At 37.7% G+C, this 14807-nt stretch overlaps 1 protein-coding gene across 2 annotated transcripts in view; it reads right to left on the reverse strand.

The window, feature by feature from the left end:
- col4a1 (collagen, type IV, alpha 1) overlaps positions 1-14807 on the reverse strand; it is a 45669-nt gene that overhangs the window by 10211 nt on the left and 20651 nt on the right. For both annotated transcript variants that reach the window (XM_026910153.3, XM_053233961.1), the window contains exons 6-36: positions 13815-13877; positions 13632-13685; positions 13460-13486; positions 13254-13331; positions 13075-13137; positions 12867-12902; positions 12740-12778; positions 11730-11819; positions 11506-11541; positions 11228-11281; positions 11034-11069; positions 10858-10902; positions 10724-10756; positions 10494-10554; positions 9644-9679; positions 9313-9459; positions 7588-7665; positions 6850-6933; positions 5684-5754; positions 4938-5129; positions 4615-4783; positions 4388-4480; positions 4072-4176; positions 3855-3952; positions 3604-3754; positions 3380-3493; positions 3101-3268; positions 2898-2987; positions 2526-2678; positions 2332-2430; positions 2131-2220 (exon numbers count right to left, since the gene is read on the reverse strand). In XM_026910153.3, the coding sequence (XP_026765954.2) occupies positions 2131-2220; positions 2332-2430; positions 2526-2678; positions 2898-2987; positions 3101-3268; positions 3380-3493; positions 3604-3754; positions 3855-3952; positions 4072-4176; positions 4388-4480; positions 4615-4783; positions 4938-5129; positions 5684-5754; positions 6850-6933; positions 7588-7665; positions 9313-9459; positions 9644-9679; positions 10494-10554; positions 10724-10756; positions 10858-10902; positions 11034-11069; positions 11228-11281; positions 11506-11541; positions 11730-11819; positions 12740-12778; positions 12867-12902; positions 13075-13137; positions 13254-13331; positions 13460-13486; positions 13632-13685; positions 13815-13877 (2653 nt within the window). The remainder of the gene's footprint in view (positions 1-2130; positions 2221-2331; positions 2431-2525; positions 2679-2897; positions 2988-3100; positions 3269-3379; positions 3494-3603; positions 3755-3854; positions 3953-4071; positions 4177-4387; positions 4481-4614; positions 4784-4937; positions 5130-5683; positions 5755-6849; positions 6934-7587; positions 7666-9312; positions 9460-9643; positions 9680-10493; positions 10555-10723; positions 10757-10857; positions 10903-11033; positions 11070-11227; positions 11282-11505; positions 11542-11729; positions 11820-12739; positions 12779-12866; positions 12903-13074; positions 13138-13253; positions 13332-13459; positions 13487-13631; positions 13686-13814; positions 13878-14807) is intronic.

Below are 14807 nucleotides of genomic sequence, written 5' to 3' on the forward strand. Positions count from 1 at the left end.
AATATTCAGTGGCCAACAAGATATCTGCAAAAACAAAGTGTAAGCGCATACTGTGTGTGTCAAAATGTATCTCTCTTTTCTAATGCCCAAGTTCTCTGGTCTAGTTTCAGGTATTTTGCATGTATTTTGTGATGTAGTTAGGCTGGAAATTTTGCTGAAACCTGGCAACACTGGTTGAAGATATTAGCTCTTCTGTGTGTGCCTCACACTCTAAATGACAGAAAACACACCTGCTGTATCGAACAAAGTTGAACAAAGGTACATCTAAAACTGCTCTAAATAAGCTGCTAGACTTAATTTTGTTTGTTATGTCCTTATGTCATCCCGCCTCACCAAATTCTATAGTCACGAGCAGAAACATTGTTTTTGATTAAATTATAATTTAAGCACTGTGTCTGTGCGAATTTATAATTATGTTCGGTTATCCAGTGTTAACTACTTTTAAGTGACTAAAGTTTGAATCTGGCACCCTGCTCTGTGATAACACTAGATGTTATAGGCACATCACAGCACACAGGAGAAGCATTCATTCAGAAGAGTTACATCTGTATGATGAAATGAAACTTAATACTTCTGAATCTACATTTATTTACATTCAGTCTGTTACATCACGCTTCCTGTGTATCAGGTAACAGCTTCTTTAATACTTTCTATTTTTACTTGTGTATTTTTTTAGTAAGGATACTGTTACAGGACAGTTCAGTGTGAACCCAGTTGCAGAGTGAGAAACCCCTGCTTGCTTATAAATGGGCAACCAGGGTTTATATATAGATAAGATGAAGGTTTAGGGAAGGGTTCTGGTGTGTTTTGTGCACTTTTGACCAGGGAATCTCCATGCTCAGAGGAGTGTGCTCTACCACCACACCACTAGGTGGATTGGCTATGGATATGGAGTCGAGAAAAACCAAACAAAGGAGCTGCAAAAATGGCAAACACAAAGGAATCTTCCTTACTAAATAGGAACAAATAAAACATCAAAATGGGAACAGGCTCTCTTCTTTTTAGTTGTGTCCTAACTTTTAGCTTCTTTCTCTTTTCCTGGCCACACCTTAATTCACCAGTCCCTTCTTTCCTTCACTTTCTTTCTTCTTTTCTTTTCAGTTTCTTTTCTAATTCTTTTTTATTCCCATCTTCCTTTTCTTTTTCCTTTTATTCTTACTGCAGGTAAAGCCCTAACATATCATACCAGTCACCCCTCTACAAAGGTACAACAAAGGGCTGCCGCAAAGGCTGGCCTTAAGTGCAGGCAATCCAAGTTAATCAGCCTGGAGAATTCTGGGCAACTGATTACACCCACACGGCCGCTCTCACTGTGCACCGCTGCCACCTTCTGCTGGCTACTGGTGGTGTAGCACAGCCTCTTACATATACTTTTAATTGAGTAACTATTATTCATGCTATAACCACCTCTGACAATAACCAGCATATGCTATTATATTATTATTATTATTATTATTATTATTATGAAAATACAAACATTTGTATAACATTGTAACATTAAAGCCTATATTTTGTTTTCATTAATGGATGATTTTAACTTAGCAATAACAAATCAGTCACATTATTTAATAAATATTTAGGTATTTTAAACTGAGACTTTGAATTTGATATTTTTAATTTCTCTTCCTTGTCTCCCTTAGAAACAGTAATGCTACAGATACTGTTGTATGTTAGTTCAGGAAAAAAGTATTTACATTCTACATTATAAAAATACAGTAATTGTTGGGAATTACTGGGAAGTATGTTTATATAGCACTTAGGTAGAAAAAAAAAACAAATGTTAACAATTGTCTGTACAAGTCGGTTGTAAGGTGCCATAATATACTGACTACTCGATTATTAATCGAGGGAAATGGTCAACTAATCAATTATCAAAATAATCGATTGTGACAGCCCTACCGGATTCTGCACTATTTCACTATGCAATTGAAGCAACTGACTTGAATTAGTTTTCTTACATTTCTTACTTAACAAGATGACAAAGCCAGATCATATATCACTGATCAAATAATTACTCAGTACAGTACAATTACTCAATCCATGTTATGGCTAATAGAGTGCTATACATAGCATATTTAGTGCTCCACATATCATATTTTCATGCTACACATTGTGCATTTTCATTTGTACCTGGCAATCCCATTTCTCCTATGCTGCCTTTTACTCCAGGCTGTCCATCTGGTCCTGGTTTTCCAGGAAGTCCTGGATCACCTTTCTCACCTAAAGCGAAGACATTAAAAGTGTCACATAATTTTCTTTTGCTACTGTGGTGAACTATGCAACTGGGAAATTGATAAGTTCATATTTACATATTGCTGACATGAACTTTACCTGGCTTTCCTGGTGAACCAGGCATTCCATCCTTTCCAGGTATTCCAGGATCTCCAGGTGATCCAGGGATCCCTTTCTCTCCTGTAGGGCCTGGATCCCCTGGAAACGGATATCACACATGTCATTTACTCACCAATTACATATGTAATTGTACGTACTGATGCAGCATGGCACCAGGACTTCAAGTCTCCAACCTCTGTCTCCGATGTCTCCCTTCTCTCCTTTCATATGCTCCATTTCCACATCAGTCATATTACCAGGTGGTCCTTGAAGACCAGGATCTCCTCTCTCTCCTTTAGGGCCCTGTTCACCAAACTCTCCCCTAGGCCCACTAACACCAGGGTCACCTACCAGTGTCAAGATCATTTTAAGCATAGGTAATGTGCACAACCAATAAAAACTATTTCATTTTATTTGTTAAAATCTGCACAAATTATTCAGCTGAGGAATCAGTGAAAGACTGGCTGAATATGTTAGTCCCTGTCCTAGTAAGGTACCAGTGTCTCAAAAAACCTCTTTAGAATTGGGTCATTCAGTCCAAGTAAAAAACAGTTTAAGCCCTCTACCTCTTGGTCCAATGGTTCCAGGGGCTCCTGGTTGACCCTGTTGTCCAGGTGACCCTGGAATTCCCATTACTCCGATGTCTCCTTTGGGACCTAGAAATAAATAAATCCAACAGTGGAATAAGCTTAATCATTGACAATTTTTACAGCAAAGCGTTCATGAAGAGATGATTACAGAAAAGTACAGGGCATCACACAGCTCTCACCTCTCTCTCCAGGGATTCCGTCTATACCTGGACTTCCTGGTTCCCCTGGAAAGCCCTTAGGCCCTGGTGATCCAGGAAAACCAGGGGTGCCTTTCTCACCTTGAGGACCAGGCATTGGAGGACCAGGTACACCTTGGGGACCTTTCTCTCCCTTTTCACCAATACGACCTGCAACATCACAGAAATATAGCAGTCATCAGTGTTTTCATGTGTCGATATATACAATGTGTATTATCAGTCATATACAGTTTAGACATTCCTACTTAAGGAGAAACTTACCTAAGGGACCAGGTTCTCCAGGGGGTCCCATCAGTCCAGGTAGTCCAGGCTCACCGGGTCCTGGGGGTCCAGGTGGTCCTGAGAAACCTGGGAATCCAGGAGGGCCAGTTTCACCTGGAAGTGAGAGATTAATGTAAATCACAGATATTTTGGTTCCATTTGACTTTCTGGTAATGCAGTACGTGGTATCTAATGCTGACTCTAATGATACCAACTTATTGTACCTTTTACACCCTGAGGACCAGGTGGTCCAGTTCGTCCTTCGGTTCCAGGGACTCCTGGCATTCCTACATTACCCTTTTCGCCTTGAAACCCTTGAACTCCTGGCGGACCCATAGAGCCCTTGGGTCCTCGGAGGCCAATGCCAGGTTCACCCTTTATGATAATAACAGCAGTTAATTAAAACAGAAGCAAATTAGTCTGCACATACAATTTGACACTCTTTCAAAATCAAATATTTCTGTCACAATCATACTTTTTGTCCAGGAGTTCCTGGGTGTCCAGGAGAACCGTCCTGACCTGGATTGCCAGGGTCTCCATGGAATCCTGGTGCACCTGGTAAACCGGCATGACCTGAACAAAATGAGACAGAAAGACATTTCTGAAAATCATGTTGGCATTATGAATGTAGATTATTGTCATAATGTTAGATTTAAAGCAGCACTTTTTATTACAGCTGAACTATAATTTACCTTTTGGACCTGGTGGACCTGTAAATCCGATTCCTGGAAGGCCAGGGTCACCTTTTTCACCTGGTAATCCTGCCCGTCCTTGATCTCCAGGAAAACCCCTTTCACCTTAAGAAGAAATGAAATCAAACATAGCACTTTAACTAACGCCCCAAGTAAATGCAAAAGAATTTACAGCATTGAAAAACAATTACGATGAAGACAAAACTATGTACCCAAATCTATTTGAGCAAATATTAATATAGTTATCTCCTGTAATTTACCATTTTGGAACACCGAGATAATTAATCATATTATTAAAAGCTATGTATTAAGTTACCTTGAAGGCCAGGCAATCCTGTCTCACCACGTGGTCCTGGTGGACCTGGAGGTCCTGGTGAACTTACACCTTTTCCAGGTTCACCTTTAGGTCCTGTTGCAAGAATGGGAGACTGGTATTATTAATTAAAAAAATAAGTTTGTGTATTTTGTACACATGAATTTTCATGTAATGTACATCAAAATGACAATTGAATTAATGTCAAATGTACAGTTTGAAGTACTGGCCTGGCGTTCCTGGCCTTCCTGGAGCACCGGGAAATCCTTGACTGCCCTTTTCTCCAGGCTCTCCAGGGCGGCCGATTCCAGAAGGACCTGGGGGTCCTCTCTCACCAGTGGGTCCTATCTTCCCTGGCTCGCCATCCAGGCCACGGTCACCTTTAATACCGACTCTAGCCTTTGAATTAATATGGTTTGTAGATTACATACACAAATATAAATAAAGTATAAGCTTTAAGAAGCTACATGCATCCAAGATGATGTGATCAAACCTCAAGTTCATATAATGCTTGGTACTGATTTTTTAAGATGCGAAAGCCATTAGTACTTACTGGCTCTCCTTTCGGTCCTGGTAGACCTGGCCATCCATCTTTCCCAGGTAATCCATCTATGCCTGGTAATCCCCTACTGCCAGGAACCCCAGGTGAGCCCTTCTCTCCCTTCAGCTCTGGGGTTATATAGATGTCACCTGGTTCACCCTTTGCCCCAGGAGCACCAATCAAACCTGGGGAGCCGTCGTTCCCCTGTGGTTCAGAGACAAGACAAAGGTTTTTTTTAATTATGCAGTTATTATATACAAAATTGTTAAATGCATCAGCCCACAGTGTCAGCCTCAGCACATTTGGTGCCCTACGTACCAATGGCACAGTCCAGTTTGAATTTGTCCACTGGGAAAATCAGTTCTGCCTGAAGGTCCTGTCTTAAATTATGCTGGTGTCTGAATGAGTGGGAGTGGTAAATGAGGACACCAGTAGTCCTTCTGGAACTGGCAGTATCATTTCAATACACATCTGAAGGTTTGTCATACAAAAGTGGCATCCACCTCTAAATCATGCCATAGACAGCTGCCTATGTTTCCTTTGCCAAAGTGCCAAATCTGCCAGTTCTTGTCAATTTAAGTTCTTCAATTTCAATTCAATTCTTTGGAGTAGCTGTTAAAGTATTTTTGTATTCATTTCAGAACCCTGCTGGCCAGGTATACCTGCTAATGATTGTTTTTTTGTTTGATTATAGCTGTAGTGGCACAATGAATAAAAAATCCAAAGTCAAATATAGAAATGTGTTTTTGATCACCCACCGGAAACCCAGGAGCTCCTTGAGTGCCAGGCTGACCTTTTTCTCCTTTACTACCTGGTTGTCCATGGAAACCTATGTTTAAAAAATGATAACCGAATATTATTACATTATTCATATTAAACAGTTAATGTATTTTAAACTAATACAAATACAGATACAATGGATATAACAAGTCTACACACCCTGTTAGAATGGCAGGTTATTGTGAAGTAAAAGAATGACACTGAGATAAAACATGTCAGATCTTTTCTCACCTTTAATGTGTAATTGCAAAGTATACAAATAAAGTATAGAGGAAAAAATAAAAATAAAAATCTTACAATAACCGAGTTGCATAAGTGTGCACACCGCTAAACTAATATTTTGTTGAAGCACTTTTTGATTTTATTACACCACTCACTCTTTTTGGCTATCAGCATGGCACATCTTGACTTAGAAATATTTTCCCACTCTTTCTTGCAAAAACATTCTAGATCCATCAGATTGTAAGGGCATCTCCTGTGGACAGCCCGCTTCAGGTCACTCCACAGATTTTTTCTGGCTCGGCAATTCAAAAACATTGATCTTCTTTTGGTCAAGCCATTCGTTTGTTGAGTTGGATGAATGCTTTGCCTTTATGTGCTTTATCTGAGGCACATGAGGCCTGCAGTTCCATAGATGTTTGTATGGGTTCTTTTTTGATTTTCAGGATTAATTTGTCAATTTTGGAGAAATTCACCACTCTTCTGGAATTAAGCACAGCATGTGCTGCTTGTTGAGACCATGTTTTTGTGACCAAGTTGTTGTTGTGACTTCAAATTGCTAGAAAGGTTCTATTTACGTGGTGTTTAGACTCAGCAGAGTTGGCAATAATCATGCCTGGGTGTGTCTAGTCTAACTGAACCCAACAGTGGTTAAGCCTTCTGTTTGGAAGCTTGTGAGTTCAAATTCCCAGCACTGCCAAGCTTCTGGGCCCTTGAGCAAGCGGCCCTCAATTGTATAAATGAGATAAATGTAAGTTGCTCTGGATACGAGCATCTGCCAAATGCCTTAAATGTATTAGTATAACACCTAGCTTTTACAGATATCTCACATGATTCAAAAGTAAATCATCTAAATATAAAGAACCAAAATCCGGTGAGGTTTTTCATTCATTGCCTAAATTGTCAACATACAAAGTTACACTACCTTGATTTCCTTTTGGCCCCTGAATACCAGGTAAACCTGGAGGTCCACTGGCAGAGCACTGTGTGCAAGTGTCTCCTCTGTCACCTAAATGAGGAGAAAAGCAAAACAGATTTTAAAAAGTCAACTAAAAACAGTTATTGGTTATTCCATAAACTATAATGAAGCAATATCAGCATAGCTGTGATTCAGCTTCAGAGCTTCAGACAGAGCGTTGCGTGTTGCCATCCAAAGCACAGACTGACAGACAGCCTGAAGTAAGTGTAGTATGTAATGAACTATTGCTAGATTTGGAATTATATGTAGTGAACACGGACAAACTGAGAGATACAGATAGTGAAATGTAATAGTGCTGTTATACTAAATATCAGTACTCTTGGAACACTGCTTGTCCAATCAAATTGGTGGACCAGAACTAACTTGTATAATATTCTGTAAGCCCAAAAATATAGGGTTATCATATGGCTTACCATATAGTTTTACAATACACTAAATATGATTCATTATGTTACATGTCGTGATACACAGAAAAATTAAATCATTTAAGATATGTACTGTAATAGATGTGGAAACAAATATAACTTCCACATTTGCAAAATCCTCTGATTTAACCAGCTTTTGTGGTATCAGTTTATTCCAGGAACAAAATCTTTTCAGTAGATTTTCCTCGTGGTTAAAATCTACTTTTAAGTTGTTTCTTAAATCAAATGGCTTGAGATGCTTGAACACATTCTTTCTTACCTTTCTGTCCCACTTCTCCTTGCAACCCAGGAGGTCCAGGAGGACCTGGTTCTCCACGATCAACGTCACACTCCTCATCTGCAGAAAAATAAATTGATAATCAATAACTCATTAAAATAGGAATGGACACAGCAGTCATGTAAAGAACATAAAAGTAGTTCCTTTAATGTGTTAAGTCTTGACACAATTAGGAGCATAGTAAGAAATATAGCTGCAAGCAGTAATTAGAGCACAATGGAGGCAAAATTTGCTGTGACGCTTGACGCAGATTTCTCAGGTACCTTCAGGCCATATGTGCCAAAGACAATTTGAGTTAAAACAGTAATAATTATTGTAGTGATGTGATTGTAGTGAGAGTAGTGATGATTTTATGCAAAATAATTTACAAACCATAAAGAGAAACACTTGAGGTGTGTTATAATTTCATACAATTTTTGACCAATATATGCGCTGTCACCAAATTGATGGCATTGTCTGGGGATGGTGACAATGGCACATATAAACTTTCATCACAATACATCAAAGAGTTGCACAGATACAGCCTCAGATCCTTGTGTTTCTCTGAAAACTGCATTATATAAAACAATTAACACGCATGTAAAACGTCACAACGCCACCTAGATTTCTTTTTTCAAATTTTGCACAAAAATCTCAGCCCAAAAGGCAAATATGTCTACGGTGTTTTGTTTTGATCAGTCTTTGGTAACTGTGTCTAAAAACTGCTGAAATGTGATTGGCAGACGGCAGCCATGTTTTTAAGATACACAACTGTCCTCATGGACAATGATGGACATGGACATAGACACTGCATGACAAATTTTAAGTCAGTCGGGCCGACAGTTTGGTTTGGTCCATCAACACGAAATCCATAACTTATTGCTGGCATGGACTGAAGATGATCTGAGTTGAATTTAGGGAAAATCAGACGAATGGTCCGAAAGCAATAATATGCTTTTTTCATATCTCATGAGCACTAGGTGGTGCTGATCTGAAACTGTGCAGGTACTCTCAAGTCATGATGGCTATGACATATACTGTACTATGTTTGGTCTGAATACGGAGATACATCTCATGTCCATTTCGGCGTACTCATCTTCGAATTTGTGCATTATTCGAGAACCAGTTGACTAATCAGCTTGAATTCCGTAATTTTTTGTTGGCATGATCTGAAGATGATCTGATTCTATGTTTGTGAAAATGGTCTAGGAGGAGTTCAAAAAAGTACGTTTTTAAGAAAATTCAAAATGGAGGAAAAATTTTTCATGACGGAAAATGAGTCATAGAATGCATTCAACTCAACACAAGCCATGTTATCGGAGGGGGAAAGAATTTTGTTTCTAGCCCTTACAGTTCAAAAGTTATTTGCATAAACATCTATGCAACTTTGAGCTGTTGATGGCACTAAAGGGTTTAAGATAGCGACTCCAAATTTGCTATGGTAACATTTCAGACTGTCACCTCTCTGTATGCTAAATTTCATAACTTTACTATGTACGGTTCTATGGGCTGCCATAGACTTCAAAAGCAGAATAATAATAAGAAAGCTGACGAAAACAATATGTGCCTACGCACCTGTGGTGCTTGGCCCTTAATTAACAGTATAATAACAATTAGCAGTTGTAATGTGTTGTATTTTTGTAATATAAAATCTTTCTTTTTTATGAAAAGTTTCTGCGCTGAGATTGCTAGCCTACACATAGGCATACTAAACCTGTCTGTACTCACTTAATGGCCCTGGGGGTCCAGGTTGACCAGGAGGTCCATCAGTTCCCTTGGGTCCTCTGAGAGACTCTCCATCAGCACCTTTGTCTCCTTTCTGTCCAATCTCTCCAGGAAAGCCTGGATGTCCAGGAGGACCCACAATATTCTTGCCTATAACCAACAAGGACACAAGGAAAGGATACCACAGTGTGAAGCCGAAAACCTTGATGATACAGGCAAGGGAATTCAAGAAACTTGCAGACAAAACTTTTTCAGAGAAATTTTATTGCAATTTTTATTATATTATCTGAGATTTTAAAATGCAGTTGGGGTTAACATGAAGTACTGCACTTACCTGGAAGACCAGGCTCTCCAGTATACCCAGGGAGGCCTGTGAAAAAAAGACCAGTTCTTAACCTAGAATAACCCCATATTATTTTTGCAGTTTATATATATATACATATATATATATATATATATATATATATATATATATATATATATATATATATACATAGATAGATAGATAGATAGATATAGTCTACTCTTACTACTCTTACTTTTCTACTCCTACTCTACTGAAGCCTCAAAAAATGTTAGATAAAATTAAATCAACTTTAAATACACTTTCAACAGTGGAAAAGATAGTCCAGTATGTCTGTCTTCCTCAATTTTACTGAAATTAATGGTATTATGTTGGTCTATATAGGCAGTTATGGAAGTATGCTGTACAGTTGAAGCTGAACAGTTTTCCAACTTCATCTGCACATAGCAACATTATGTGAACTCTCTTAACAGCCAGGATTTTATTCATTTTAGTACTTGAATAGGTCAGATTGGACAAAATGAACAAAATTGTGTCTGGTGTGTTTTAGTGGTAATGTGTATTAACTGTCTGCCCAGGAAGACTCTGCATCCAGGTCTGAACTTCATGGTGCCTCTTGTAAGTAAATTTGTCTATTACTCAATTAATGGCTTAGATCCATATTTGTGCATTCTGAATTAAAATTATAAATGACATGACTGACTAAAGAAATTGGAAGTGGAATTTGCATACACTTGTAATATGATCAGATTTGACCATACAAGTTTGATGAATAATGGTCAATAAGCATGCTGGCATTGAATCCAAACTGGCTATTTTTGAATTGTAGTTCGGCAATAAGGAATATAATTATATGCATCTGTTCATCATTCTGGCTTACCTCTCTCTCCCATTGCTCCAGGTAAGCCTGGAGGACCAGGAGGGCCGGGCGCACCATCAGCCTTTAAAAAATATATTTAGGCATAAATATATTAAGAAATTCAATAAACTTTGAGCTAGTTTATAAACTAAAAACTTGCTGATTAAAATTGTTACTGTAAACTATATATGTTGTATATGTACAGAGCAAAAAAATAGTATGAATAGAAAAGGATTTGGCTGGATTCTTACATATCCTGGAGGTCCTTTCTCTCCTTTTTGCCCCTGTTAAAAAAAAGACTAATATCAAATTCAATGCAAAAGCACAAAACAAGATTAATTTACCTGTTGCAGTGGCATATTATTAAAAGAGAAAATGCAGTCACCTTTAAGCCAGAAAATCCAGGCATACCAAGTTCACCTTTTTCCCCCTTTTAGAAAGAAACAATATTGTAAAATATTTAACATATTATTTATTTCAATATTTAACATATCTTCTTTTGTTTAGGAACTGTTTATCTAATATTAAAATCAGGTGACATATAGAAAATATGCATTATACCTTAGCTCCATTGTTTCCATCCTTTCCTATTTTTCCCTAATAGGAAAAAAAAACGATCAATCTTTTCTACACTAGGTTACCTTATATGCATTTGAGCATTTTTTTTAGTTTAAAAGCTTTAAGACCATTATGATTAAGAATTTGGTGCCAAAAGCATGTCATAAGATAGACAGAGCTTAAACATGGAAACTCACTTGTGGGCCTGGAGGTCCTGGTTCACCTTTGATTCCTGCTTGATATGGTGAACACTGCTCAAACACAGAAAGATTAACCATTACCATAACATGAAAGGATAAATTCAGTCTTACCTGTCATTTCTTATAGAAGTTGAATATTCAATGTCTACATATGTTTTATCTTGGGAACCATAAAAAATGCAATTTTTCATATTCCAGATCTCCTACATGTGCAGTAATTTAAACTGCACGTTTAAGACATTCACATCATGTCTGGGCATTTAAAAATCACTCACCATGTCACCCTTTTGTCCGGGCGCCCCCTTTTCACCCTACAAACAGATAAAGTTAACTGCTTCATCTTCCCTCTAGTAGCAGTGGGTTTCAGAGATTTAAATAATTCACTGATGCTTGACAAGCAGTATACAGTCTGATTTATTAGTTAATGAACCTGGCTGTGGGTGAGTTATAAAAATCCGGATTATCAATAAAATGAGTCTAAAAAATATCAAAGCCATACTTTTTCTCCAGGGATAGAAACCGTGATGCTTCCTTCAACTTCTCTGGGAATTCCAGGGGGCCCTGGTGGACCTGTGAGGCCTTTTTCACCCTGATAAGGAAGGTACGCAGCAAATTGAGTGACGTTAAATTTCTGGAGTTTACAGCAAGTTTTAAAATTAACTCAGTTTCACTCTAGCTGGAGCTTGTTTTAAGTTGTTAAGTAAGTCTAAATCAAGAAGTGTTGATTACTAGGCAGTTTAACATTTACTACTCAAATTCAGCCTTTCACATCAAATTCAAGTGCAGAAAGAACTCCACTATGACCAGTTTTTCTTGTTGTATGTCAGTCAAAACAAAAACAATTTTTTTTTTATTTTGTTGAGCATATAATGTGGTGTGTAGATGCAGACAATATATTGTACCAGGTACTTACTTTAGCTAGCTTGGTTGACTAACTAGCAGTCTTACATTGGAACATATGCATTTTGTGAACTGTTTATTGAACCATTTTGCATTTTTCAATTTAGTTGTTGATGGTTACGAGATTTAAATACACCTTGAGATATCAGTGTGTTAGGATATAAAGTTAGAGGCTGATCAGTATGTGTGTTTCTGTTTATCAAGACTATATCAAGGCTGTTGTAAGTTTACATTACCATTGCTAAATAAGGAGTTTTCTTCGAAGTATGACTGTGTCTGGTTGCCTCATTTTCTTGACTTTTTTTTAAATTAAAATTTGTTATTAAAATCCATGGAAATAAACATGTAAAAGCAACCAGCAGAAGGGTTATTCTCATATTATAATTGTATTATATTTCCATCATTTTAATCCATATTTATGTCGGTTTATGACCATCAACTACCACAAGCTTAACGAGAAGTGTTATTCAAGGTGGTATGAGGTGTGTCTACTTTGTCGTCATGAAGAGCAGGTGTGTGTGTATATATGTGTGTGTGTGTGTGTGTGTGTGTGTGTGTGTGTGTGTGTGTGTGTGTATTTCTGTGCAGCCCTGGGTTCTCCTTACTCACCTTTTCACCTTTCGGACCAACAAAAGTAAGCTTATCACCCTGCAATACAAATTAAACAGTTATCCATAAGCTTAACTTTTATCAACACGCTATTTATTAATAAATGAGTAATAAATGTAAAACCTACAGGAGGGCCAGGAGGGCCGGGTTCACCAGTATATCCCTGAAAGGAAAGGTCAGAAACAGGGGATGTCATGTGATGAGGTTTAAAATTGATATGAATTTTAACAGCTACTGCAAATATAATTCAGCTTCCTTGGGCCACATTTAGTGCTTATATATTTCTTTCTGTCTTTTGAAGCATTTACTGTGTCTGGTTAGATGCAGTCACTCACTCGAGGCCCTTCTGGTCCTGGTGGGCCAACTGGTCCATGTGGTCCAGCATGTCCTGGTGGCCCCTTACAAAAGAGGCAAGAAATGTCAATACTATCCTGGTTTTCTTGACCACTCAAGCAGATATTGATTAGGAAAAAACATATAAGAACATATAAAAGTGCATCAAGGCCACACTTACTGGCGATCCTGGTGCTCCTGAAAAGCCTCTCTCTCCTTTCTGAGGAATAAACCCACCAATAACACCGCCTGGGTCACCCTGAAAGAGAGAAGCATAAGGTTAATGGCCTGTGCTTACTATATTTATCATTCAGAGCAAATTCAGGTTTTAAAGTATACAATGAAAAATGTCTTAAATTAAGTCAACATCAAGCCTTGTTTTCCTACCTTCACTCCTGGATCACCTGGAAAACCCTGAAAATATAGGAAGATATAATCAATAGAATAATCAGATGCAGTGATGTTAAATGAAATTAAGTCAGATAATCACAGAGGCTAGTGCATAGCCAAGCAGTCTAAAAAGCTGCTATTTGTGTGAAATTAGCTGTCTTTTCCTTACTGGTGGTCCCGGCAATCCTGGTATGCCTGGGATTCCATCTCTGCCTCGATCCCCCTGCAATATAAAAACACTTTCTTCAACTTTAAACTTAAATTTGAAATAGTAAAATACACAGATTTACACAGATATTCTTGATGCAAACCACATATTCTCCTTTAGTAACAAAAACATTTTAATGTTTGCCTTTGTTCCATTGCAGCCAGGGATGCCCGGCAGTCCCTGTGGGCCATCTTGACCTGGGATGCCCTGAAGTGGAAATGTGACACACGATCAAGTTATATACCACATTAGTCTACTTCAGCAATCATTATTTTCCAGGCATAAAAGAAATAAACAGATCTAAAAAGATAATATATACGATAATATATACTTATATAATAAAAGAAGTATATAATATTCCTTTTATATATATATATATATATAAAAGGAATATTATACACTTCTTATATACATATATATATATATATATATATATATATATATATATATATATATATATGTGTGTGTGTGTGTGTGTGTGTATATATATATTTCACATATGCAGTATATAAATAGAAAGTGTTTGCATCACATGAGGGTGGGTCCACATTGAAATTCAGTGAAAATAATTGTTATGCTGCCATCTGCTGTGCTGAGCATGCATGTGACTGATGGTACAGAATGCAGAATTTAAGATCTGGTCAGCAGTTACTTACAGTCATGAGAAAAAGAAAGTACACCCTCCTTCAATTCTATGTTTTTATTTATCAGGGCATAAATAACAATTATGTGATCCTCACCAACTTCTATAAATAAACAAATAACCTCAGGAGACCTCACAAAAACACAACAGATTTCAAAATGTAGTCCCATTTCCAAAAAAGTAAACCAAAATTCAGAAACCAGGTGGGAAAAAAGAAGTACACCCTATAATTCAGTAAAATGTAGAACCATCTTCAGCAACAATAACTTGAAGTAAATGTTTTCTGTAGGAGTTTATCAGTCTCTCACTCTTATTTACATCATTGGTTCAGTTCATTGATGTTTGAGGGCATTTGTTTATGCACAGCACTTATAAGATCCTACCACAGCATCTTAATGGTAGCATCTTGAGGTCTGGACTCTGAAATGGCCATTCCAACATTTCAAATGTCGATTTGCTGGTGTGTTTGGGATCATTGTCCTCTTGAATGACCC

This window comes from Pangasianodon hypophthalmus, chromosome 5, assembly GCF_027358585.1.
Source record: "Pangasianodon hypophthalmus isolate fPanHyp1 chromosome 5, fPanHyp1.pri, whole genome shotgun sequence".
NCBI classification, from domain to species: Eukaryota; Metazoa; Chordata; class Actinopteri; order Siluriformes; family Pangasiidae; genus Pangasianodon; species Pangasianodon hypophthalmus.